The following is a 27,999-nucleotide window of genomic DNA, read 5'->3' on the forward strand; positions in this document are numbered from 1 at the left end:
CAACTCTTACTGGTATCTTGACACCTTCGATCAACTCTTACTGGTATCTTGACACCTTCGATCAACTCTTACTGGTATCTTGACACCTTCGATCAACTCTTACTGGTATCTTGACACCTTCGATCAACTCTTACTGGTATCTTGACACCTTCGATCAACTCTTACTGGTATCTTGACACCTTCGATCAACTCTTACTGGTATCTTGACGCCTTCGATCAACTCTTACTGGTATCTTGACGCCTTCGATCAACTCTTATTGGTATCTTGACACCTTCGATCAACTCTTACAGGCATCCTGGATCAAGCACCTCTTACTGGCACCTCAGCAGCTTCCTAGACGGTTTGTGATCCTGGAAAACATCTACAGAATAAAGCTGGACACGCCAGCTCGGCTGCCATGATTCGACAACCCTCGAACACCTCCGATGGGTCAGATTACAGTAAATCTTCAACTTACGAAAAGTTGAGAATCTTCAGTATTGTGTACATCATTATTATAGCATTATTGTGTATGTTATTATATCATTATTATGCCCAATACAGGTCCCGAATGTGTTTGTAATTTGAAGACTTAATGCATTACACTCATGGGGGGTTGCTAAACCTGTAGAAGTCATACAGTACCAGGTAGGCCTCCAGGTAGGTAGCCCTAGGAAAAAATGGAGGGAATTCAGATTCAGTTAAAGGAATTGGAGTGCGGGTCTAATTTTGCATACAGTGGTTCAGAATGGAACAAAATATTAAGATTTATCTCCATAATTCAGGTCATTTGCAAATTTTTTTCAGCCGCAGTACTGACATTGTTGCTTGCACTCTAGGCCTAATTCCAAAATCTGCTCTTTTTCATTATGCATTCATGGGGGAACTAAATTTAAAAAGAAAAGCTTTCTCTTTTTTTAAGTCACTTTGCCGTGATGGGATACGACCAGTGTTAAAAAATCATGGGGGAGAGCACTAAATCTGAAGGTCATACGGCAGCAGGAAAATGCAAGACAATCAGATTCAATCCAAGTAAGGGATGGGTTAATCTATTTTTTGGGGGATCATCATCTCAGGCTTATGGTTTTGAAACAAATTTCTTTAGTGCCCTAATGAGGGGTTAAGGGCTCTTAATCCAAACAGATCCCCTACTTTTCCTTGGATTGAGTCTAAGCCCCTACTAGTTTAGAGCATCCCTATAATTACACTATCATAATATTTCCAGTGTTACGGCAGATCTAATACTGACACTGGTATTTCCAGTGTTATGGCAGACCTTATACTGACACTGGTATTTCCAGTGTGTTGTGGCAGACCTTATACTGACACTGGTATTTCCAGTGTTATGGCAGACCTTATACTGACACTGGTATTTCCAGTGTGTTGTGGCAGACCTTATACTGACACTGGTATTTCCAGTGTGTTGTGGCAGACCTTATACTGACACTGGTATTTCCAGTGTGTTATGGCAGACCTTATACTGACACTGGTATTTCCAGTGTGTTATGGCAGACCTTATACAGTGGACCCCCGGTTAACGATTTTAATCCGTGCAAGAGGGGCAATTGTTATGCGAAATAATCGCTATGTGAATGAATTTTCCCCATAAGAAATAATGGAAATCAAATTAATCCGTGCAAGACACCCAAAAGTATGAAAAAAAAAATTTTACCACATGAAATATACATTTTCCCACACACAAAGAGAAGGATACATGCACAATAGTAGAGTAGTACATGCACAGTATATATTGTGCATGTACTAGTCTACTAAATGAAGAATAAATGACACTTACCTTTATTGAAGATGCAGCAATGACTGATGAGACACTGTGTCCTGGGAGTGCCTTTTCCTCCTGAGTAATGTAGGTCCTGTTTGGCATTTTCTTCCAGAACAGGCCTTATCACACTGTGTATGCCACTACGATTCTTAAATCTCTCAAACCAACCTTTGCTGGCTTTAAATTCACCAATATGAGCACTAGTTCCAGGCATTTTTCCCTGTTCGCCTGGGTGTTAGTCGACTTGTGTGGGTTGCATCCTGGGAGACAAGATTAAGGACCCCAATGGAAATAAGTTAGACAGTCTTTGATGACACTGACTTTTTTGGGTTATCCTGGGTGGCAAATCCTCTGGGGTTAATTGTTTCTTGGTATTCTCAATAAGCCACACCAACAACGGTGCTACAGCAGCAGCAGCAGCAGCAGCTGTACCACCAATAGTAGCAATGGTTGATTGGGGTTTATTATACAACCTGGCCAGCTCGGAGACATGCACTCCACTTTCATACTTATCAATGATCTTTTTCTTCATCTCTATTGTAATTCTCACCCTTATTGCTGTAGGGTTGGCACTAGAAGCTTTCTTGGGGCCCATGGTCACTTATTTTCCAGAAAAAGCACCGAAAACACTGTAATAATACGAAATATTCCGATTGTATGCTTGGATGTTACCGCGGAGGCTGGCTGGTAAACAATGCCACCGGCGGAACATGTGAGCGCGTCTCAGACGAAAATCGGTAAGAGGGTTTTTAAGCGGTATGTGAGGCAAAATTTTTGCAATTAAAGTAAGCGGTATGCGAAATAATCGCTATGTGATGCCATCGTTATGCGGGGGTCCACTGTACTGACACTGGTATTTCCAGTGTGTTGTGGCAGACCTTATACTGACACTGGTATTTCCAGTGTGTTGTGGCAGACCTTATACTGACACTGGTATTTCCAGTGTGTTATGGCAGACCTTATACTGACACTGGTATTTCCAGTGTGTTGTGGCAGACCTTATACTGACACTGGTATTTCCAGTGTGTTGTGGCAGACCTTATACTGACACTGGTATTTCCAGTGTTGTGGCAGACCTTATACTAACACTGGTATTTCCAGTGTGTTATGGCAGACCTTATACTGACACTGGTATTTCCAGTGTGTTGTGGCAGACCTTATACTGACACTGGTATTTCCAGTGTTGTGGCAGACCTTATACTAACACTGGTATTTCCAGTGTGTTATGGCAGACCTTATACTGACACTGGTATTTCCAATGTGTTGTGGCAGACCTTATACCGACACTGGTATTTCCAGTGTGTTGTGGCAGACCTTATACTGACACTGGTATTTCCAGTGTGTTATGGCAGACCTTATACTGACACTGGTATTTCCAGTGTGTTATGGCAGACCTAATACTGAAGCTTAACAGTACTAAGCTCTCATAATGCTCTTCTATAGAGTGCATTTGTTTTTAAATTCAACTAAAAAGGTACAGTATAGTCGAAAGCGAATAGAAAGGCTTTCACAGCACATTACAGCCTCTCCTCACGTAACGACAGAGTTATGTTCCTAAGACCACGTCAGTAAATGAATTCGTCACTAAGTAAGGAAAGGCTGTACTCGGGTTGTAAATGGTCTGGTGGTACCCACGAACAGTGGAAAAGGCCACTGGTGTTTAGTTCAGGGTATTTATTATGGGAACTGCTTCACTCCAAATGGTTGTATGTCTTAATAATGACTGATGAAGCCATTTTCTCAAATGTTCTGAACTGTACACAAGGGGCCTTTTCAACATGTCTGATATTTTTTTCTATTTTTTGGGGGGGGGCTATCCTAGGTAATTTACACATACGTTACGATGGATAAAGTACTGTGTACTCTGATGCCGGGTTTGCAGGTTCAAATCCTGCTGTGGACTGAGAGGAAACTTCTGTAAATAATTTCACCCATCTGCAAATTAAGCATATTACTATGTACGATAATTGTACTTATGTGTGCCTGTATCTAAGTAAACCTACCTACATGTGCTGCTCAATTGTAATTGTACTTTTTTTAATCATATTTTAATAAATCACATTACACAGAGGAGCTTTATAAGAGAAGTGACTGCAGTTCAATCAACTGCTTGATCATTATTTTGCAACATCCACAATCTTGTGTTCCTCCTTATGTAGGCATCACCAGAATGCACAATTAAACCAAAATGGGTGGGGGGTTGAACCCACGGCAAGTGAGACCTGAAACTCTCAGGCTGTTCCGTGATCCGTTTGCAGTCGTGTTATGTTTTTCACGAGTCAGAACTCGCAATGCTCCTTGTAAAGGGACCACCACATCTCACACTACAGGTGCTCCTTGACTTACGATGACTCAACTTAATGATGGTACAAAAGCAATTACTTCAGAAACTTAAGATAATTACCCAGCATGAAGCTGTCAAATCCCTAACTTGTATTTATTTATACAGTGGACCCCCGGTTAACGATATTTTTTCACTCCAGAAGTATGTTCAGGTGCCAGTACTGACCGAATTTATTCCCATAAGGAATATTGTGAAGTAGATTAGTCCATTTCAGACCCCCAAACATACACATACAAACGCACTTACATAATTGGTCGCATTCGGAGGTAATCGTTATGCGGGGGTCCACTGTACTTTTAAATACCGGTATTTAGTTACAGTAATTATTTATTCAGTGACTTAGGATGGGTTTGTCAGAACATAACTCTACTGTAAGTCAAAGAGCAACTGCACTAAGAACTTGACATATTTCACACAAGGACGACCCTACTGCACTTCCATAATGCCACGGTAAACTGAATCTTTATTTTCCCAGGATCAATATCAGAAATGAAGGTTCCATTCCTGAAAAATAATTTAATACCCTAAAACTTTATTTTTGGGGATTTTTTTTTTTTTGAGCCTACTGACTGAGAGTTGTGTCCATCTAACAATTAGCAGACGAAAAATTAGGCCTCCAGTACTCGTGGTTAATCGCCCACATGGGTTTAACTCTTCAAATAAACACAATGAGTATTCTTTGCTAGGAAGTGTGGTGGTTAATGCCAAAGAAAGAGTGAATTGAGTGGCAGGAAAATGTAGATTGCCAGCACCAAGGTATTTTGACACGGCTTGTATCCATGAGGTAGTAACCTGCTCTCACACACAGGTACACTAAACACTCCATGTAACAGACCTCATTATAACAGACTTCTGAAATAACAAAATATGACCTCAATATAACGGACTTCTGAAATAGCAGGCAAAAATCTGATGTAGCTATATCAGACTTCTGAAATGACAGAAAAAAAATGACCTTGATATAACAGACCTCATTATAACAGACTTCTGAAATAACAAAATATGACCTCAATATAACGGACTTCTGAAATAGCAGGCAAAAATCTGATGTAGCTATATCAGACTTCTGAAATGACAGAAAAAAAAATGACCTTGATATAACAGACCTCATTATAACAGACTTCTGAAATAGCAGACAAATTGCACTTTTAACTTCTTTATTTTCAATGTTTATTACAGTATAAATTATGTACACAACTATACAGCAAGGTCTCATTATTATAATCAAAAAGAAGCGCTAAGCCACAAGGGCTATACAGCGCTGCTGCAGCAAGGTCTCAATTAGTGCCCATAATGAATCTTGTGAAGTGGACGCATTATTCCAATTTATACTTCGAATTACGTATGTGTAATTTTTGTGTATGATTTAAAGAGTTTGGGGAAAAAACTAGCATTAATTAATTATGCATTAAATCAAATTTCCCACTATTTGAACTTGCACTAATTGAGACTGCTGTATTGGGTATAGAGTACAGGTAGTCCTTGCTTTACCATGGTTCAACTTGCAATGTTTTGACTTTACAATGGTGCAATAGTGCTGCACATTCAGTACTCATTCAACTTTGATAGGGTAAACTTGTATTCAGTTCCTTTTCAAAACTGGTATTTAGTTACAGTAATTATTTATGTGCTTATTCAGTGCCAGGTATTTATTTACTTATAAATTTTTCATTCTCCGTGGGGAAGTGGAAAAAAATTCGTCCTCCATAAGCCATGTGTGTTGTAACAGGCGACTAAAATGGAGGGAGCGAGGGGTTGGTAACACCTTCTCCTGTATACATTACTAAATTTAAAAAGAAAAACTTTTGCTTTTCTTTTTAGGTCACCCGGTAGGATACGGCCAGTTAGTTGAAAAAAAATTATCATATACACCTACCATCCGACTTACGACCTGCTCGACTTACGACGACTCGACTTACGACCGTGTTTTTTATGCCAAATTTCTGGGAAATAAACAAGTGTTTGTGTTGTACACAGTGTTTATCCTAAACCTTACAGTATAAAATACAGTACTAACAACATAAAAAGTAAAGTAAAACACGAAATACCAAATAAAACAAAATAAAGTCATTACAAAAATGTTTTGTTGATATTCAGTAGTAAAGTTCGACTTATGACCATTTCGACTTACGACCGGTTTCTTGGAACCGAACTTGGTCGTAAGTCGGATGGTAGGTGTATTAATATTTAATTTACGATATTTTCAGCTTAAGATGGGTTCATCAGGACATAAGTCAAGGAACAACTATAGTGATTTTTTGAATATTTTTAAACATAGGGGTGAATTATGCGAATGTTCATTAAATCACTATTAGTCTGTTATATGGAGGTTTTAGTGTATGCTCAGATCTGCTTCTATGAGGTAGTAACTTGTTCCTCGTGTAAAGGTACACTCAGATCTGGTACGATGTACACCTCATTGAGCATGTGGTGATGTTGCTGGTGCTGGTGCAGGGCATGATGCCCAGGCTGAGAGAGATGAAGCTGCTGTTGCTGCTGCTGCGGTGTTGCAACAATGCCCTGGTGGTGGTGCAGACTGTGCTGGGTGGGAGGATTGTGGTGATGGTGGTGGTGGTGGTGATAGACTGGGATGGTGACGATGGACGGCTGGATCATGTCCTGGGGTTGAGAGGCGACTGTCTGCTGCAGGTGGTGGCTGGTGGAGTGCGAGGTGACTGAAGGAGGCAGCAGTGTGCCCTGTGGCTCATACCCGCTGCTGGGGATCTCCTCGTCCCCACCCTTATACGTCACCACCATCTTCTGCTCCCGAGGCTGCAAACAAGATAATGAAGAATGAAAAATCACAATACAGTAATCCCCCTGTATCAGCAGGGAATAAGTTCCAAGACCTACTTTGGATACGGGGTCCTACTTTACAGTTAAGTCCACGACTTACAAACACATTGAGAATTTTCTGTATTGTGTATAATATACATAATACAGGTCCCCAACATGTTTGTAAGTACATATTAGGTAAGTATATGGTATTAGGTTGGTAGACAGCAACCACCCAAGGAGGTACTACTGTCCTGTGGTAGTAGGATGGTAGACAGCAACTACCAAGGGAGGTACTACCGTCCTGCGGTAGTAGGCTGGTAGACAACCACCCAGGGAGGTACTACCAGCCTACCAAATGAGTGTCAAAGAGAAATCTGTAATTATTTTACATGATGGTAGGACTGCTGGCATCTTTTTTCTGTCTCATAAACGTGCAAGATTTCAAGTACGTCTTGCTACTTCTACTTACACTTAGGTCACACTACACATGCATGTACAAGCATATATATATACACACCCCTCTGGGTTTTCTTCTATTTTCTTACTAGTTCTTGTACTTGTTAATTTCCTCATCTCCATGAGGAATTGGAACAGAATTCTTACTCCGCGAGCCATGTGTGTGTCGTAAGAGGCGACTAAAATACCAAGAGTTAGTAACCTTCTGTATAAATTACTAAATGCCGGGTCACCGTGCCTTGGTGGGATGTGACCTGTGTTTAAAAAAAAAAAATAGCGATAATAATTAGGGCAGTGTATATCGCTAGTTACTTGTAGTGGTCATCTGAAGTACAATGTCAACACACTTTTGGCAAGACAGTTATGGACTGAGTGATGGTGAATGTATTTCTTCCCTTTTTTTAGGTCAAACAACCTTGGTGGGAGATGGCCAGTGTCATAACTCATTTAATTTACTGTACCATTATTAATTACAATGAATTACAACAGTATCATTATTATTATTATTATTATTATTATTATTATTATTATTGAAGATGTTTCTTGTAATGTGAGAAATTTATATCATGCAGGACAGTGCTGACGGCCTGACTGATCTTGGCACACCTGCCGTGGTTGACACATGCAGCACTATGCCCACATACACCTCTACATTTTACGCTAATTGCTATGATCTATACCATATCATACGGCATAATTCCCATATACGCCTCTAGATTTTACAGTAAAAGTTACAATCCATACCTGGCAACTCTTGAAGTTGTCTAGCACTTGGTGCTTGACAGTCATGTGGTGGCGCAGCTTGCGGCGGTCGGCATAGTTGCGGGAGCAGAGAGAGCACTGGTAGCGCTCCTTGTGCTCCATGTGGTTGCGCTGGACGTGTGTCCTTAGTTCCCCCTTCCACTTGTAGCTCTTGCTGCAGTACTCGCACTGGTGCACCACTGTTGAGTGCGTCTTGTTGCGGTGGTACCTGCAAGTACAAGTCTGCCGTCACAGAAGTCAGGTTTGTGAAGGGGTCCGGTGGAACCGGTCAGCCAGATTCAAGTCTTGGAGATGGGGAGTACAGTGTGATGGGGTGTTTAACCTGCTTAGCGTCAAACATGTCAGTGGGATATGGCTTGTGCATTAAAAACATTAATAGTAAGAAAGCTGATATTAAATGTCTCTTGCCTTAATATTAACCCGTAAACGGTCCAAGCAGAGCTACGTTCACATGTGTAGCGCTACAAAAGTAGATCAAAGTTTTTTTACATATTTTCAAATGTACAAAAAAAAAAATCTACTTTTTTTACATACAGTGGTCCCTCAATAATCGTCCATAATCCATTCCTGGAAGTGGGACTATTATCGAAATGGACAATTTACGAATCAATTTCCCCCATAAGAAATAATGTAAATTCAATTAATCCGTTCCTGACACCCAGAAGTATTAAAACAAAAAATTTTTTTACATGAAATATAGATGTAGTACATAAACAATACAATGGGAAATGATGAATGAAACATTAACAGCATAACACTTACCTTTATTGGCGAGTCTTCTTAGTGTATGGAAGACTGGAGAATGAGACTGATTGGATGAATTACTGTTTGGAAGGGGAATCCCCTTCCATCAACACCTCGGGTAACAATTGCTTTTCTGGGGTTACTTCTCTTCTCTGTTTCTTAATGCCACTAGGACCACCTTGAGTCACTGGAGTCCTGTCTCGCAAAAAACTGTCCAGAGAGCTCTGTTTCTGGCGTCTCTTTAAAACTTCCCTAAAATGGGCCAAGATTCTGTCACTGTACAAGTTGCCGATATGGCTTGCAACATCCTTCTCTGGGTGATGTTTCTCCATAAATCTTTCCATCCTACCCCACATTTCAAAAATCTCCTTAATTTCTGAAGAAGGCACCTTCCTCCATCTCTCTTCCTCCTCCTCTGCAGCAAGATTCAGAGCTGCCCTCTGTTGCTGTTCCTGCTGAAGCTCTTGCAGCTCCTCAGTGGTTAGCTCTTCGTTGTGGTCCTCCACCAACTCTTCCACATCCTCCAAACTCACATCCAACCCCATGGAAGTCCCCAGTGCCACAATGGATTTAACAACTGACATAGGCTTATCAGCGTCAGCCCCAAACCTTTCAAAATCCCTCTTGTGGACACAATCTGTCCACAATTTTCTCCAAGCAGAGTTCAAAGTCCTGGTAGTCACTCCCTCCCAAGCCTTACCTATAAGGAGAATAGTGAAATGTTCTTTCCAAAAATCTCGTAGGGTCGAGTGAGTTTCTGAGGTCACATTCAAGCACCTTTCAAACAATGCTTTGGTGTAGTTTTTTAAAGTTTGCAATGATCTGCTGGTCCATGGGCTGGAGGAGAGGAGTGGTATTCGGGGGCAAGAACTTTACTGTGATGAACCCAAACTCCTTCAGAATTAGGTCATCCAAGTTTGGAGGATGAGCAGGTGCATTATCCATTACTAGCAGGCACTTGAGATCCAATTTCTTTTCCAGGAGATACTCCTTCACACTAGGGCCAAACACTTCATTGAACCACTCGACAAAAATTTCCCTCGTGACCCATGCCTTACTATTAGATTTCCAAAACACACACAATTTACTCTTCATAACATTGTTTTTCCTGAACACTCTGGGATTTTCAGAATGGTACACTAGTAATGGCTTCACTTTGAAATCCCCACTAGCATTAGCACAGAACATTAGCGTCAGCCTGTCTTTCATAGGCTTGTGTCCTGGCATTGCCTTTTCCTTTTGTGTAATGAAGGTCCTCTTTGACATTTTCTTCCAAAAGAGGCCTGTTTCGTCACAATTGAACACTTGTTCAGGTTTCAGTCCTTCAGCCTCTATGTAGTCCTGGAATTCATGCACATTTTTCAGCCGCCTTGTGGTCCGAACTGGCAGCCTCACCATGCCTTACCACACTGTGTATGCCAGTACGGTTCTTAAATCTCTCAAACCAGCCTTTGCTGGCCTTAAATTCAATCACATCATCACTAGTTGCAGGCAATTTCTTTACCAAATCATCATGCAACTGCCTAGCCTTTTCACAAATAAGCGACGTCATAAGACTGTCTCCTGCTAATTGTTTCTCATTTATCCACACCAATAATAACTTCTCAACATCTTCGTGTACTGGTGATCTCATTTTTGTCAGCATAGTTACCCCCCTTTGCAACAACAGCATCCTTGATTTCCTTTTTCTTGGCCACGATGGAAGATATGGTTGTACGGGATTTGTTATACATCCTGGCCAGTTCGCCCACATGTACGCCACTATCATATTGTTCAATGATGTTTTTCTTAAATTCAATCGTATTTCTCACCTTCTTTACCAAAGGCTTGGCACTAGGAGCTTTCTTTGGAGCCATGGTAGCTTATTTAGCACTTAAATAACTTGCAAGCACTAAAATAAATGAAATATTATGAAATATTTTGCTGGAGCACGTGAGGGGACTGTAGCTCACTGGTAAACAATGGCACACTGGCTGGGAAGGAAAGGCCGAGGCGGCTCGAGGCCGCTCAGACCGTGAGTACGCGTCCGGGACGAAGGACTATTAGCGAGTTACCGGACCAATATTTTGACGAAAAAACAGGACTATTTCCGAAATGGACGACTTTCAGGCCGGACAATTATTGAGGGACCACTGTACAGTGGACCCCCGCATAACGATCACCTCCGAATGCGACCAATTATGTAAGTGTATTTATGTAAGTGCGTTTGTACGTGTATGTTTGGGGGTCTGAAATGGACTAATCTACTTCACAATATTCCTTATGGGAACAAATTCAGTCAGTACTGGCACCTGAACATACTTCTGGAATGAAAAAATATCGTTAACCGGGAGTCCACTGTACTTTCAAATGCTGAAAAAACGTATATATACATTTGGACCGTTTATGGGTTAATAATTACAAAAATACAACTATAATGCAACACAATAATAATATTACAGATGCTCCTGATTTTACAATATTTTGACTTAATGATAGTTCAATACATCTACAACTTTTTTGCATTGTGCAATACTGTACATTTATTGATAGGATAAACTTGTATTCATTTATTTTTCAATACAGGCATTTAGCTACAGTAATTATTTACTTATTCAGTAACAGTAGTTAATAAATAAACAAAATATGTCATATTCATATTCGACAAGATATTTTCAACTTACGATGCATCTGTAGGAACGTAACTCCATCAGTCGAGGACCACCTGTAAGTCTGATAACTGTAATAGCTGCACAGTGTTAATTAGCTTTGGGGATAGGAAACCCCCCTCAATGAAAACAAAATACCCAGACAAACCTGAGGGCGTCGGAGGTGGCAAACTTCTCGCCACACAGGTCGCAGTCGTACGGCCGTAGGGTAGAGTGGATGGTGTTCAGGTGTCGCATGAGATCTGATCTGACGGTGAACCTTTGGCCGCACGTTTCACATGGGTGTTTGGGCTCGCCATGCATTCTCAGCATGTGGATTTTGTATGATGATGCCAGCATCTCTTTCTCACAGATGGTACACCGTGCTTTGGGCCCCGGGTCATCACTGTGGATGCGCTGGTGATCGGTGAAAGCCTTCTTGGTGGACGCCATGTAGCCGCACTCGGAGCACAGGTAATCTTTTGTCTCATCATCTTTGCTGTGAAAGCGATGGAGGTGGATCTTGAGGGCAGCCTTACTGGCGACCTTCAACCCACACACACAACACACAAACTCGTGAGGGCCCATCTGCGTGTACGGCACGTGTGTCTCTCTGTGGCGCTCCAGTTCGTACTTGTAGCTAAACATTTGTTCACACTGGTCGCACGAGTGGAGGCGGTCCTTCCTGAGGTCGTTGCCACTACCGCCATCTCCGATACGAGTGTGAACAACCTTGCGGTGCTCTGTCAGGGTCCTCTTGTTCACGAAGGAAGTTTCGCACAAACGACAATGCCACAGTTTTTCGTCACTGTCTCGTTTTTCCCCATCATCATCATCCTCATCTTCCTCATCTCTCTTCCTTTTTCTCAAGCCGTGTGCAGCAATGCGGTGCATCCTGCGACTCTTCTCATCAAGGAAAGTCTTGTTACATTTGTCACATGCATGGGGACCAGGTTTAAGGTTCATGTATCCAGGTGTTACTTTAATGACAGTTGGCGAGGAGTCCACAACGGTGGGATTCATCAACAAAACCATTGAGCCATCTGGAGCGGTTTGTATCATGGTCTGAGGTTTAGGTTGTATTGGTCGCATGGATGCCAGGAGTTGAGAGGCTACGTCGGTGCTCACTTTGGGGGCTATGGGCAGGAGAGGTGGCAAACCTGAGGGCCGGTTGGTGCCCAGGGTAATAGGCACACTCTCAATTTTCATGGGGCTTGTCTTCAGAGGCACCAAAGATGTTCTCTCTTTAGTGACCTCCTGCTCCTGTTTCATCTGCTGAAGCTCCAAGCTGGCAGCATCATTCCTGCTCTCTTCCAGCACGATGGTCGTAGGCTCTGGAGAGCCTTGCGGGCCTAGTATAGGCCTGGCCAGACCCACAGGGTGGATATCATGCTCCTTGACCATGTGACTAGCAACCATATCCTTGGTCAGGAACTTACGCTTGCATATGTGACAAGCAAACGGCTTCCGTGGCCGTCCACCCTTCTTCTTGGGGGTCATCTTCAGCTTTGAATCCAGGATTTCTTCCTTCTTCACGTCCGATTTGCGAGCTTGCCGCCCCCGGCGTGGCCGCGTGGCTGCCAGGTCATCTAAGTTTAGCTGTGGCGGCTGATACACCCGGGACACCGGAGCTGCACCAACAGCATTGAAATTATTTGGCTTTGGCAAGACCTGAAAGGTTAACTTGGGTCGCTGATTGTTGCTGAAGAGTAAGTTAATCTGCTTCTTGAGTCGATTGAGGTGGGTGTACGCACTGTCTGTCTCATTAATGAGTTCCGAGCACCTGGAGCACAGGTCGACGGCGCACGTGTTAGTAACGACCATCTGGTTTAGTACGTCACTCAGAAGTTCTAGCAGAGTTACCTGTGTGTTGAACAGTTTCTGCGTCTTTAAATAGTAAAACCTCTCGCTGGGATCAGACAAGTGGCGGCCACACACAAAGCACATGCACGGCCCATTGTTTGGTTGTTCTACTGTTGTATTCACAGTAGTAGGACTTGCTAACAAGTTCACCGGTAAGTTACTGACTCGCACAGTGCCATTTGAAAGTGTATTTGTGAGAGGAAGTAGAGAAGAACTACTCGCAGTTACAGTCGTCATGCTGGTAGAAACTATCTCGCTAATGTTTGGTCTGATGGCCACCTCACCTGACTGGCCACGAGCTCGTGGCAATGACTGCTGCTGCTGGACGGCGCTCACTGTCAGAACCTGTGTTGCCTGCTGAGGCTGTTGCACCGTCAAGATCTGCTGATGTGTCGCCCCATGGATGTGTCTATGGTGCGACTGGTGATGCAGCTGCTGGCGCTGCTGCTGCTGCTGATCTTGCTGGTGAATAAAAACAATCTGACTCTCGAGTGTCTTGTCGTCGTCAGAGCTCTGCAGGGGGTCAGTGCTGCCTCCACTCTCCCTACGCTTCATGGGCGTCAAGTTCCCATCGGCAGAGAGGGTAAGGCTATCATCTGCTGTGATCACAATCTCATTGGTAACATCGCCGCCCATTGAACATTCGTCAGTGACCACAGTGAGGCTGGCAACCATCTCGGACTCGTCAACCAGAGATGAGCTGCTGTTGCTATCCTGCTTGAACATGGCAACAGCACTCTCGTGGCAAGTTACCCGTGCCAACACCTGGTGGTACTCAACGCTCTCTCCTCCACTGCCGTTCATCTTAACGGTGAGAAAATCCCTCACTTCAATGAAAATTAGTCGGCTGCAATTTCAGCACAACTGACAAATATCATTTTCAATTTGCCTTCTGTGCTTTTCTTGGCCAATTATAACAAAATTATTTCAGAAATAAAATAATTATCTTAATCTTTAACAAATTTATGCTACAACAATGGTGCAGATTAAAAAATATTTATCTTAATAACAGAAGTCAGCATATATATAGAAGTGTCAAACAGCATGTCTTAACATATGTAGTAACTTGGCATGTGTTTTAACATCTGCCATCACCAGATATTAAACCAGTGTTCTAAACATGTTCATTACAAAAGTACCTTTTTGCATCCATCACTTGACCAATCAGGTATCTCCAAAATCAGAACGGCCAATAACAGCACCACAGGTAAATTATACAACCGATTAAATATCTTTGACAACGGCACTCCCAGTAGTGGTACTATGGAATAATTTATTCCGGCACCTTAGGCTGTCGATGAATGATCAATGCCTGAGGAGTGTTGTGTAATTCTCAAAAGTGAGCAAAAAGCACTTGTGTGTGCACTGTCTGTCAAGGATTGTTGCAATGTGGGTAACCAAAGTGTGTTCCCCAGTAAGATTCCAACAGTGTTTCCTGCAGGATTCCTTCACAGTGTTAGCTGGCAGTATTACTTCAGTGTTTGCTGGTAGGATTCCTTCAGTGTTTCCTGCAGTGTTAACTGGCAGTATTCAGTGTTTCCTGGTAGGATTCCTACACATGGTGTATCCAGAGAGCCGTCCCTCAGTGTTTACTGTAGGCCTCGCTGTCGAATTATTTCCAGTAATCTGAAAAATTATGATCATATGTAAAATTCTTGCATATTACTTTTGAAAAATTTCAACAGTCACCTCTCTTATAAAGCTCCTCTATACAGAGTCAACTCTTATAAACCTCTATATAGTGATTTTTTTCAAATATGAACATGTGCATCAAAAATTGATGTACTTTTTCAAGAGGGGGATTACCAATAGACCCCTGGCTGTCTTCAAGACCCCTGGCTGTCTTCAAGACCCCTGGCTGTCTTCAAGACCCCTGGCTGTCTTCAAGACCCCTGGCTGTCTTCAAGATCCCTGGCTGTCTTCAAAACCCCTGGCTGTCTTCAAGACCCCTGGCTGTCTTCAAGACCCCTGGCTGTCTTCAAGACCCCTGGCTGTCTTCAAGACCCCTGGCTGTCTTCAAGACCCCTGGTTGTCTTCAAGACCCCTGGTTGTCTTCAAGACCCCTGACTGTCTTCAAGACCCCTGGCTGTCTTCAAGACCCCTGGCTGTCTTCAAGACCCCTGGCTGTCTTCAAGACCCCTGGCTGTCTTCAAGACCCCTGGCTGTCTTCAAGACCCCTAGCTGTCTTCAAGACCCCTGGCTGTCTTCAAGACCCCTGGCTGTCTTCAAGACCCCTGGCTGTCTTCAAGACCCCTAGCTGTCTTCAAGACCCCTAGCTGTCTTCAAGACCCCTGACTGTCTTCAAGAGGGAGCTGGACAGACAGCCCAGCTGACCAGCTGGGCTGTCAGCCATATGCTGGTTTACATGTGGCCAGCAGTAACGGCCTGGTTGATCAGGTCCTGATCCACCACGAGGCCCAGTCATGGACCGGGGTGCCAGGGCATTGACCCCTGAAACCCTCTCCAGGTATACTCCAAGTATCACTCGACATTATTGTTATTCCTAGGTACAAAACTCGCACATAAGAGACAAACTTGTGAAGCTATTACCGTTTATGGTCGCTGCTTCGAGAATTTAACTTCATGACTAGAATGTCCTGTCATGTCATGTAAAAACTGTAACTATGGCGCTACTAGACTGTAACACAAATTAATTTATCGAGTTCTTGTACTGAATCGAACTTGAGTTAATGAACTGAATGTCATCTAAAGATTAAAGAAATTAAGATTCTTTATTTCAAGATATAATTTTTGTACAGAGATGAATTATATTCAGGTGTACATGCAGCCTATTTTATGAGGGCAGATTTTAACACCTTTGGGGCAGATTTTAACACCTTTGGGGCAGATTTTAATATCAATGACAGATTTTAACACCAATGGGACAGATTTAACACCAATAGGAGACATTTTAATATCAATGAGACAGATTTAACACCAATTGGGCAGATTTTAACACCAATGGGACAGATTTTAACACCAATAGAGACATTTTAATATCAATGGGACAGATTTTAACACCAATGGGACAGATTTTAACACCAATGGGACATTTTAACACCAATGGGACAGATTTTAACACCAATGGGACAGATTTTAACACCAATGGGACAGATTTTTAACACCAATGGGAGACATTTTAACACCAATGGGAGACATTTTAACACCAATGGGAGACATTTTAACACCAATGGGAGACATTTTAACACCAATGGGAGACATTTTAACACCAATGGGAGACATTTTAACACCAATGGGAGACATTTTAACACCAATGGGAGACATTTTAACACCAATGGGAGACATTTTAACACCAATGGGAGACATTTTAACACCAATGGGAGACATTTTAACACTAATGGGAGACATTTTAACACTAATGGGAGACATTTTAACACCAATGGGAGACATTTTAACACTAATGGGAGACATTTTAACACCAATGGGAGACATTTTAACACCAATGGGAGACATTTTAACACTAATGGGAGACATTTTAACACCAATGGGAGACATTTTAACACACACAGGTTAGATTTTAACATTTACTTGACACTCGTCATAAGAGTGACCAGAGGACGAGACAGGCTGGAACCTACTATTTTCCAGCAGTTCTCGTCCATATTTGGGAGGTACACGCAGCCACACACCACATCTCGCTGCCCCGGTTCGTTTCCCGTCCCGGTACAGCCATATCTACCGGGGAAATGGGGTGAAATTGGGTGAAAAAAATCCTTCTCAATGCACCTGTCGCTGCCTGGGTTTGTTTACAAATCTGGAGAGGACAACATGGCCGCTCACGGGACCTATCAGCTGCCTCGACAACAGCCAATCACAGCGCGGCTTTGTTGGCGCAGCCAATCAGAAGTCGCGTTGTGTAGCGCCACCGCCTCCCCGAACACTGACCACCATTCATAGAGGAATTAATTTTTGGGAAGTCTATATTTTAACACTAAATTTGGTATTTTGTGTGACAGGTGTGTGTGATGGGCTTTTTGTTATTTTTATGAGGTTTTAATTATTGTGGAGGTTACATAGTGTTTTGTAGAGAGGTAAATGAGTATGTATGACAAGGACTTGAATGGAAATAGGTATTTGATCTTCTGGGAAGTTATCTTAGGTAATTTATATATATTATTATGTTAGATAATTGTAAATTATCAAAGTATTGTGTAAATTGTACCTAAATAACCTTGTTTAATTAGCTAACTTACTAACTAGCTTGTGTAATTTGCTTAGTAAATTACTTTCTTTCGTATTTACTTACTTCCTTATTTACTTACTTTCTTACTTATCTTATTTACTAACACAAGTAGTGTAATCTGCCTCTTCTATCTATGTATCTCTTAATTTACATAAAAAATATTTCACACATGAATGCTGGACCTCTCTCACTTAACAAACAAAAATCGCCTTTATTGACCTGACACCATGAAACTGGTTATTACAATCCCCAGGAAGCGCTGTACCCGTATGGCTCACACAGTGCCTAAAAAATGAGAGGTTTTGGTGCATTGTAAATATTGCAATGTGTCAGTACCTTCTTCAGTCTAATATAGAGAAGAATGGAGGAGGAGGAGGAGGAGTGTCTTATTCTGCTGGAAGCTGAGGGACTGATTACCTCAGAGATCTCCTCCTACTGTTCTTCTGTGTTGGACTGCAGAAGCCACTGGTTGTCTTCAAGACCCCTGGTTGTCTTCAAGACCCCTGGTTGTCTTCAAGACCCCTGGTTGTCTTCAAGACCCCTGGTTGTCTTCAAGGCCCCTGGTTGTCTTCAAGACCCCTGGTTGTCTTCAAGACCCCTGGTTGTCTTCAAGACCCCTGGTTGTCTTCAAGACCCCTGGTTGTCTTCAAGACCCCTGGTTGTCTTCAAGGCCACTGGTTGTCTTCAAGACCCCTGGTTGTCTTCAAGACCCCTGGTTGTCTTCAAGACCCCTGGTTGTCTTCAAGGCCACTGGTTGTCTTCAAGGCCACTGGTTGTCTTCAAGACCCCTGGTTGTCGTCAAGGCCACTGGTTGTCTTCAAGACCCCTGGTTGTCTTCAAGGCCACTGGTTGTCTTTAAGACCTCTGGTTGTCTTTAAGACCTCTGGTTGTGTTCGAGATCTCTGGTTGTCTTTAAGACCCCTGATTGTCTTAAGACCTCTTGTTGTCTTTAAGACCTCTGGTTGTCTTTAAGACCTCTGGTTGTGTTCGAGATCTCTGGTTGTCTTTAAGACCTCTGGTTGTCTTAAGACCTCTTGTTGTCTTTAAGACCCCTGGTTGTCTTCAAGACCCCTGGTTGTCTTCAAGGCCACTGGTTGTCTTCAAGGCCACTGGTTGCCTTCAAGACCCCTGGTTGTCTTCAAGGCCACTGGTTGTCTTCAAGACCCCTGGTTGTCTTCAAGACCCCTGGTTGTCTTCAAGGCCACTGGTTGTCTTCAAGACCCCTGGTTGTCTTCAAGACCCCTGGTTGTCTTCAAGACCCCTGGTTGTCTTCAAGGCCACTGGGTGTCATCAAGGCCACTGGGTGTCATCAAGGCCACTGGGTGTCAAGACCCCTGGTTGTCTTCAAGACCCCTGGTTGTCTTCAAGACCCCTGGCTGTCTTCAAGACCCCTGGTTGTCTTCAAGGCCACTGGTTGTCTTCAAGACCCCTGGTAGTCTTCAAGACCCCTGGTTGTCTTCAAGACCCCTGGTTGTCTTCAAGACCCCTGGTTGTCTTCAAGACCCCTGGTTGTCTTCAAGGCCACTGGTTGTCTTCAAGACCCCTGGTTGTCTTCAAGACCCCTGGTTGTCTTCAAGACCCCTGGTTGTCTTCAAGACCCCTGGTTGTCTTCAAGACCCCTGGTTGTCTTCAAGACCCCTGGTTGTCTTCAAGACACCTGGTTGTCTTCAAGAAGGCGCCGGACAGGCACCTAGTACCTAATCAGCCATGCTGTGGTTCGTACGTCAATTTACGTGCGGCCAGCAGTAACAGCCTGGTTGATCAGACCCTGATCCACCATGAGGCCTGGTCTCAGACCGGGCCGCGGGGGCGCTGACCCCCGGAACACACTCCAGGTATACCAGGCCACGGGCCTGGCGGCGTACATGTAAGATTTGACCAAGTCGTAGCCACGAGCAGGAATCTGACAGTAAGTTATTTCTAAACACCTAATTATAATCATAACTTTTATAATTAGTATAAAATTTGTTTACGTGTAATTATTGTCATAAAATTATAAAATTTATTTCAATAAATATATAAAAGTAAAGTTATAAGTGAAGCTTAAGTTACCACCGTTGCAAGGGGTTCGAACACAGGTCACTGATTGTGAACAAGAGGTGAATAAACATTCAGATTATTTCCACAATTTCTCATTATCGTTATCATAGTTTAAAATTGTCCTCAGTATTATTTAATTATTAATTATCAGGCATAATCTCGCATATAATGCTACAAATGTACAAAATAACGCAGAAAGTGTAGCCTAAGTCAAGGTTAAAGTCAAAAGTTGGAACACACATCATCGATTGTAAACAAAGGTGATCAGCTGAGTGACAACATGGCTGACCTGTGCCTCTGACTCACCTGTTGTTGCCCTGTTTTTGACCTCGTTCGGACCCATAACGCCAACTGTTACCTGTTTATTGGTCGGCTAATATTCCCGTTAGTGTGTGTTAAGTGTGTAATGGAGGAAGATGAGTGGGTGAGGTCACCAACAGTTAACTAAGACACTGACGACTCACTCGCTGCTTCCCAAATATTTAGCGGGTAATTTATTTTTTTTATTTTTATCTGCTGTATTTCCCCTCAGGTTGATAAATTATATTAATATAAAGATTATTTCTGCCTATATAAAGTTGTTAAATATATTATTGTAAATAATGTTATGTAACACCGAGAAGCTGGCTGACCCTTACGGGTTTAGCGCTAATATAATAATAGTGATAGAGGAGGTGTTAGTGGACTGGTGTGGGTCACATCCTGGGTGTTAGTGGACTGGTGTGGGTCACATCCTGGGTGTTAGTGGACTGGAGTGGGTCACATCCTGGGTGTTACTGGAGTGGTGTGGGTCACATCCCGGGTGTTAGTGGACTGGCGTGGGTTACATCCTGGGTGTTAGTGGACTGATGTGGGTCACATCCTGGTTGTTAGTGGACTGGTGTGGGTCACATCCTGGGTGTTAGTGGACTGGTGTGGGTCACATCCTGGGTGTTAGTGGACTGGTGTGGGTCACATCCTGGGTGTTAGTGGACTGGTGTGGGTCACATCCTGGGTGTTAGTGGACTGGTGTGGGTCACATCCTGGGTGTTAGTGGACTGGTGTGGGTCACATCCTGGGTGTTAGTGGACTGGTGTGGGTCACATCCTGGGTGTTAGTGGACTGGTGTGGGTCACATCCTGGGTGTTAGTGGACTGGTGTGGGTCACATCCTGGGTGTTAGTGGACTGGTGTGGGTCACATCCTGGGTGTTAGTGGACTGGTGTGGGTCACATCCTGGGTGTTAGTGGACTGGTGTGGGTCACATCCTGGGTGTTAGTGGACTGGTGTGGGTCACATCCTGGGTGTTAGTGGACTGGTGTGGGTCACATCCTGGGTGTTAGTGGACTGGTGTGGTTCACATCCTGGGTGTTAGTGGACTGGTGTGGGTCACATCCTGGGTGTTAGTGGACTGGCGTGGGTCACATCCTGGGTGTTAGTGGACTGGTGTGGGTCACATCCTGGGTGTTAGTGGACTGGTGTGGGTCACATCCTGGGTGTTAGTGGACTGGTGTGGGTCACATCCTGGGTGTTAGTGGACTGGTGTGGGTCACATCCTGGGTGTTAGTGGACTGGTGTGGGTCACATCCTGGGTGTTAGTGGACTGGTGTGGGTCACATCCTGGGTGTTAGTGGACTGGTGTGGGTCACATCCTGGGTGTTAGTGGACTGGTGTGGGTCACATCCTGGGTGTTAGTGGACTGGTGTGGGTCATATCCTGGGTGTTAGTGGACTGGTGTGGGTCACATCCTGGGTGTTAGTGGACTGGTGTGAGTCACATCCTGGGTGTTAGTGGACTGGTGTGGGTCACATCCTGGGTGTTAGTGGACTGGTGTGGGTCACATCCTGGGTGTTAGTGGACTGGTGTGAGTCACATCCTGGGTGTTAGTGGACTGGTGTGGGTCACATCCTGGGTGTTAGTGGACTGGTGTGAGTCACATCCTGGGTGTTAGTGGACTGGTGTGAGTCACATCCTGGGTGTTAGTGGACTGGTGTGGGTCACATCCTGGGTGTTAGTGGACTGGTGTGGGTCACATCCTGGGTGTTAGTGGACTGGTGTGAGTCACATCCTGGGTGTTAGTGGACTGGTGTGAGTCACATCCTGGGTGTTAGTGGACTGGTGTGGGTCACATCCTGGGTGTTAGTGGACTGGTGTGGGTCACATCCTGGGTGTTAGTGGACTGGTGTGGGTCACATCCTGGGTGTTAGTGGACTGGTGTGGGTCACATCCTGGGTGTTAGTGGACTGGTGTGGGTGGCATCCTGGGTGTTAGTGGACTGGTGTGGGTCGCATCCTGGGTGTTAGTGGACTGGTGTGGGTCACATCCTGGGTGTTACTGGATTGGTGTGGGTCACATCCTGGGTGTTGGTGGACTGGTGTGGGTCACATCCTGGGTGTTAGTGGACTGGTGTGGGTCACATCCTGGGTGTTAGTGGACTGGTGTGGGTCACATCCTGGGTGTTAGTGGACTGGTGTGGGTCACATCCTGGGTGTTAGTGGACTGGTGTGGGTCACATCCTGGGTGTTAGTGGACTGGTGTGGGTCACATCCTGGGTGTTAGTGGACTGGTGTGGGTCACATCCTGGGTGTTAGTGGACTGGTGTGGGTCACATCCTGGGTGTTAGTGGACTGGTGTGGGTCACATCCTGGGTGTTAGTGGACTGGTGTGGGTCACATCCTGGGTGTTAGTGGACTGGTGTGGGTCACATCCTGGGTGTTAGTGTACTGGTGTGGGTCACATCCTGGGTGTTGGTGGACTGGTGTGGGTCACATCCTGGGTGTTAGTGGACTGGTGTGGGTCACATCCTGGGTGTTAGTGGACTGGTGTGGGTCACATCCTGGGTGTTAGTGGACTGGTGTGGGTCACATCCTGGGTGTTGGTGGACTGGTGTGGGTCACATCCTGGGTGCTAGTGGACTGGTGTGGGTCACATCCTGGGTGTTAGTGGACTGGTGTGGGTCACATGCTGGGTGTTAGTGGACTGGTGTGGGTCACATCCTGGGTGTTAGTGGACTGGTGTGGGTCACATGCTGGGTGTTAGTGGACTGGTGTGGGTCACATGCTGGGTGTTAGTGGACTGGTGTGGGTCACATGCTGGGTGTTAGTGGACTGGTGTGGGTCACATCCTGGGTGTTAGTGGACTGGTGTGGGTCACATCCTGGGTGTTAGTGGACTGGTGTGGGTCACATCCTGGGTGTTAGTGGACTGGTGTGGGTCACATCCTGGGTGTTAGTGGACTGGTGTGGGTCACATCCTGGGTGTTAGTGGACTGGTGTGGGTCACATGCTGGGTGTTAGTGGACTGGTGTGGGTCACATCCTGGGTGTTAGTGGACTGGTGTGGGTCACATGCTGGGTGTTAGTGGACTGGTGTGGGTCACATGCTGGGTGTTAGTGGACTGGTGTGGGTCACATGCTGGGTGTTAGTGGACTGGTGTGGGTCACATGCTGGGTGTTAGTGGACTGGTGTGGGTCACATGCTGGGTGTTAGTGGACTGGTGTGGGTCACATCCTGGGTGTTAGTGGACTGGTGTGGGTCACATCCTGGGTGTTAGTGGACTGGTGTGGGTCACATCCTGGGTGTTAGTGGACTGGTGTGGGTCACATCCTGGGTGTTAGTGGACTGGTGTGGGTCACATCCTGGGTGTTAGTGGACTGATGTGGGTCAGATCCTGGGTGTTAGTGGACTGGTGTGGGTCACATCCTGGGTGTTAGTGGACTGGTGTGGGTCACATCCTGGGTGTTAGTGGACTGGTGTGGGTCACATCCTGGCACAAAACTGACATAATTTGCAGGAAATGCTCAGCATAACAAGGTACTTTCTATGTAGTAGTATGTCATTGATGTCAACTATGATCTGTATAGCTTGTACATGTATACCTTGTACACGTATACCTTGTACACGTATACCTTGTACACGTATACCTTGTACACGTATACCTTGTACACGTATACCTTGTACACGTATACCTTGTACACGTATTCCTTGTACACGTATTCCTTGTACACGTATACCTTGTACACGTATTCCTTGTACACGTATTCCTTGTACACGTATTCCTTGTACACGTATTCCTTGTACACGTATTCCTTGTACACGTATGCCTTGTACACGTATGCCTTGTACACGAATGCCTTGTACACGTATGCCTTGTACATGTATAATTTGTACACGTATTCCTTGTACACGTATGCCTTGTACACGTATGCCTTGTACACATATGCCTTGTACACGTATGCCTTGTACACGTATGCCTTGTACACGTATGCCTTGTACACGTATTCCTTGTACACGTATGCCTTGTACACGTATTCCTTGTACACGTATACGTTGTACATGTACTGGTAGTAATAAAGAATTATTATAATTATTATTATTATTATTACTTTATTTAAGTCGGAAATGGGATTATGTTATACGGCATTTTGCAACGTTGAATAACCGTTGATGCTGGAAACTTTATAGTAATGTTGATGAGTAAGACGCACATGCAACACTATTGCCAGAATGTTTCTCCTGCAAGTTTTGTCAATGCAGATATCTACAGCTATCTAATATCTTGTTTATTTAGGCTTCCTTCAATAAATATATTCATCACTCACTATAAGATTAGGACAAAATTATTTGAAGTTAATGTGTGTTCTGTATATGTATTTTTTAGGCCTAAGTCTATTGCTCAGTTAATATTTGATAGTGTAAAGATGTTACCAGGCTTTTACGTGCATCTAAATGATCGAGAAAAAGGCTTTCAGTTTACTCCTGTAGCCCAGAACTGTTTCACTTTACTCCTGTAGCCAAGAACTGTTTCACTTTACTCCTGTAGCCAAGAACTGTTTCACTTTACTGCTGTAGCCCAGAACTGTTTCACTTTACTCCTGTAGCCCAGAACTGTTTCACTTTACTGCTGTAGCCCAGAACTGTTTCAGTTTACTCCTGTAGCCCAGAACTGTTTCACTTTACTGCTGTAGCCCAGAACTGTTTCACTTTACTCCTGTAGCCCAGAACTGTTTCACTTTACTCCTGTAGCCCAGAACTGTTTCACTTTACTGCTGTAGCCCAGAACTGTTTCACTTTACTCCTGTAGCCCAGAACTGTTTCACTTTACTGCTGTAGCCCAGAACTGTTTCACTTTACTCCTGTAGCCCAGAACTGTTTCACTTTACTCCTGTAGCCCAGAACTGTTTCACTTTACTGCTGTAGCCCAGAACTGTTTCACTTTACTGCTGTAGCCCAGAACTGTTTCACTTTACTCCTGTAGCCCAGAACTGTTTCACTTTACTGCTGTAGCCCAGAACTGTTTCACTTTACTGCTGTAGCCCAGAACTGTTTCACTTTACTCCTGTAGCCAAGAACTGTTTCACTTTACTGCTGTAGCCCAGAACTGTTTCACTTTACTCCTGTAGCCCAGAACTGTTTCACTTTACTCCTGTAGCCCAGAACTGTTTCACTTTACTCCTGTAGCCCAGAACTGTTTCAGTTTACTGCTGTAGCCCAAAACTGTTTCAGTTTACTCCTGTAGCCCAGAACTGTTTCACTTTACTGCTGTAGCCCAGAACTGTTTCACTTTACTCCTGTAGCCCAGAACTGTTTCAGTTTACTCCTGTAGCCCAGAACTGTTTCACTTTACTGCTGTAGCCCAGAACTGTTTCACTTTACTCCTGTAGCCCAGAACTGTTTCACTTTACTCCTGTAGCCCAGAACTGTTTCACTTTACTGCTGTAGCCCAGAACTGTTTCACTTTACTCCTGTAGCCCAGAACTGTTTCACTTTACTGCTGTAGCCCAGAACTGTTTCACTTTACTGCTGTAGCCCAGAACTGTTTCACTTTACTCCTGTAGCCAAGAACTGTTTCACTTTACTGCTGTAGCCCAGAACTGTTTCACTTTACTCCTGTAGCCCAGAACTGTTTCACTTTACTCCTGTAGCCCAGAACTGTTTCACTTTACTCCTGTAGCCCAGAACTGTTTCAGTTTACTGCTGTAGCCCAAAACTGTTTCAGTTTACTCCTGTAGCCCAGAACTGTTTCACTTTACTGCTGTAGCCCAGAACTGTTTCACTTTACTGCTGTAGCCCAGAACTGTTTCACTTTACTCCTGTAGCCCAGAACTGTTTCACTTTACTGCTGTAGCCCAGAACTGTTTCACTTTACTCCTGTAGCCCAGAACTGTTTCACTTTACTGCTGTAGCCCAGAACTGTTTCAGTTTACTCCTGTAGCCCAGAACTGTTTCACTTTACTGCTGTAGCCCAGAACTGTTTCACTTTACTCCTGTAGCCCAGAACTGTTTCACTTTACTGCTGTAGCCCAGAACTGTTTCACTTTACTGCTGTAGCCCAGAACTGTTTCACTTTACTCCTGTAGCCCAGAACTGTTTCAGTTTACTCCTGTAGCCCAGAACTGTTTCACTTTACTGCTGTAGCCCAGAACTGTTTCACTTTACTCCTGTAGCCCAGAACTGTTTCACTTTACTCCTGTAGCCCAGAACTGTTTCACTTTACTCCTGTAGCCCAGAACTGTTTCACTTTACTGCTGTAGCCCAGAATTGTTTCACTTTACTCCTGTAGCCCAGAACTGTTTCACTTTACTGCTGTAGCCCAGAACTGTTTCACTTTACTGCTGTAGCCCAGAACTGTTTCACTTTACTGCTGTAGCCCAGAACTGTTTCACTTTACTCCTGTAGCCAAGAACTGTTTCACTTTACTGCTGTAGCCCAGAACTGTTTCACTTTACTCCTGTAGCCCAGAACTGTTTCACTTTACTCCTGTAGCCCAGAACTGTTTCACTTTACTCCTGTAGCCCAGAACTGTTTCAGTTTACTGCTGTAGCCCAAAACTGTTTCAGTTTACTCCTGTAGCCCAGAACTGTTTCACTTTACTGCTGTAGCCCAGAACTGTTTCACTTTACTCCTGTAGCCCAGAACTGTTTCACTTTACTCTTGTAGCCCAGAACTGTTTCACTTTACTCTTGTAGCCCAGAACTGTTTCACTTTACTCTTGTAGCCCAGAACTGTTTCACTTTACTCTTGTAGCCCAGAACTGTTTCACTTTACTCTTGTAGCCCAGAACTGTTTCAGTTTACTCCTGTAGCCCAGAACTAACCTGCTGTATAAGTGGAACTCTCCTCTATATACTATTTATAATACACCGTTTGCATGTTATTACAGGAACCATGGCAGAAGGTGAAGGCGCAGACGACCTTCAGACGCTCATCCGAGCGGATGACCTCGAGGGCATCACTGAGGAGCCAGCCGCTAGCAGCAGCGGCAGCAGCACAGTAATCCATAACCCTCCATCCCTGCTGCAGGAGGTTCCTCCTGTCTGGCATCTTCCTTTCCAGTGCACGGCTCTTGTGCTGGCCACTGCTGCTCTCGTTATCCTCCTGCCTGTCTATCTTGAGGTGACCTCCAGTTTTTATGTTTGTTAGAGATGCATTAATAACCCACACATGGGAGAGAGCAGCTCATGACGATATTTCGGTTCAGCTTGAACCATTTACAAAGTCAAGCTGTGACTTTTTAAATGGTCCAAGTTGTCGTAAACTCTTCTCTCATGTGTGCAGGTTATCTGTGTATTGTTCCAGTCGCTGTATTTTTTTTTTTATTGTTAGAGATGGAGCACAAAAGTTATTAAAGTCCACAGAAGGCAGAGAAAACTAATAAACGGTTAAGGTTATTGTAGTGTATTTTAATTACAATGGACCCCCGCATAACGATCACCTCCGAATGCGACCAATTATGTAAGTGTATTTATGTAAGTGCGGTTGTATGTGTATGTTTGGGGGTCTGAAATGGACTAATCTACTTCACAATATTCCTTATGGGAAAAAATTCGGTCAGTACTGTCACCTGAACATACTTCTGGAGTGAAAAAATATCGTTAACCGGGGGTCCACTGTACTTTGATATGGAAGTCCCCCCGTATCTATGGAGGTAAGTTCCAAGACCTACCATGGATAGTAGCAAACGTCGTATATATATAAACCATTTTTCATTTACATACATATCTGTGATAAAGTTTAATCGCTAAATTATTCACAATAAGTCAAGAATTAGCACTGTGTCACTGATGGGAAGCACTTCACAGCTTCTCTCAGGTCTTGAAGACCTTCCTCCATGACTACAGTGGACCCCCGGTTAACGATATTTTTTCACTCCAGAAGTATGTTCAGGTGCCAGTACTGACCGAATTTGTTCCCTTAAGGAATATTGTGAAGTAGATTAGTCCATTTCAGACCCCCAAACATACACGTACAAACGCACTTACATAAATACACTTACATAATTGGTCGCATTTGGAGGTGATCGTTATGCGGGGGTCCACTGTACTTTTGCAATTTAGGGCCATTATTAAGGAAAATTAAGGGTTACTTTTGTACCACAGTAAACCGTGGATAACTGACACCGCAGAAACCGAATCCGCAGATATGGGGGTTCTAATGTACGTATATT

The 27,999-nt window shown here is 44.0% G+C and overlaps 2 protein-coding genes across 3 annotated transcripts in view; one reads left to right on the forward strand and one right to left on the reverse strand.

The window, feature by feature from the left end:
- Window positions 1-4,592: 4,592 nt before the first annotated feature.
- Window positions 4,593-17,172, reverse strand: LOC128702571 (uncharacterized). Its single transcript, XM_053796860.2, has 4 exons — window positions 16,934-17,172; window positions 11,641-14,960; window positions 8,083-8,308; window positions 4,593-6,876 (listed from the first exon to the last, which is right to left on the reverse strand). The coding sequence occupies exons 2-4, from the start codon at window positions 14,136-14,138 to the stop codon at window positions 6,460-6,462; spliced, it is 3,141 nt and encodes a 1,046-aa protein (XP_053652835.2). The 5' UTR covers window positions 14,139-14,960; window positions 16,934-17,172; the 3' UTR covers window positions 4,593-6,459.
- Window positions 17,173-19,843: 2,671 nt separating this feature from the next.
- The window catches only part of LOC128702578 (uncharacterized), a 32,993-nt gene continuing 24,837 nt past the window's right edge, over window positions 19,844-27,999 (forward strand). Inside the window, exons 1-2 of one of the 2 annotated variants that reach the window (XM_070105276.1) lie at window positions 19,844-19,962; window positions 26,716-26,948. In XM_070105276.1, the coding sequence (XP_069961377.1) occupies window positions 26,721-26,948 (228 nt within the window). In that variant the 5' untranslated portion in view covers window positions 19,844-19,962; window positions 26,716-26,720. Of the gene's footprint in view, window positions 20,068-26,715; window positions 26,949-27,999 lie in introns of both variants that reach the window. The other variant, XM_053796877.2, reaches the window with a different exon arrangement.

This window comes from Cherax quadricarinatus, chromosome 98 (assembly GCF_038502225.1).
Source record: "Cherax quadricarinatus isolate ZL_2023a chromosome 98, ASM3850222v1, whole genome shotgun sequence".
NCBI classification, from domain to species: Eukaryota; Metazoa; Arthropoda; class Malacostraca; order Decapoda; family Parastacidae; genus Cherax; species Cherax quadricarinatus.

Bases quoted from the DNA above. Each gene is read 5' to 3' on its own strand.
- LOC128702571 (XM_053796860.2), bottom strand. From the start codon at position 14,138: ATGAACGGCAGTGGAGGAGAGAGCGTTGAGTACCACCAGGTGTTGGCA. The intron at 8,309-11,640 runs GTTTGTCTGGGT...TTGTACTTGCAG, and splicing joins GCCACCTCCGACGCCCTCAG to GTACCACCGCAACAAGACGC. The intron at 6,877-8,082 runs GTATGGATTGTA...TCTTGTTTGCAG, and splicing joins ACAACTTCAAGAGTTGCCAG to CCTCGGGAGCAGAAGATGGT.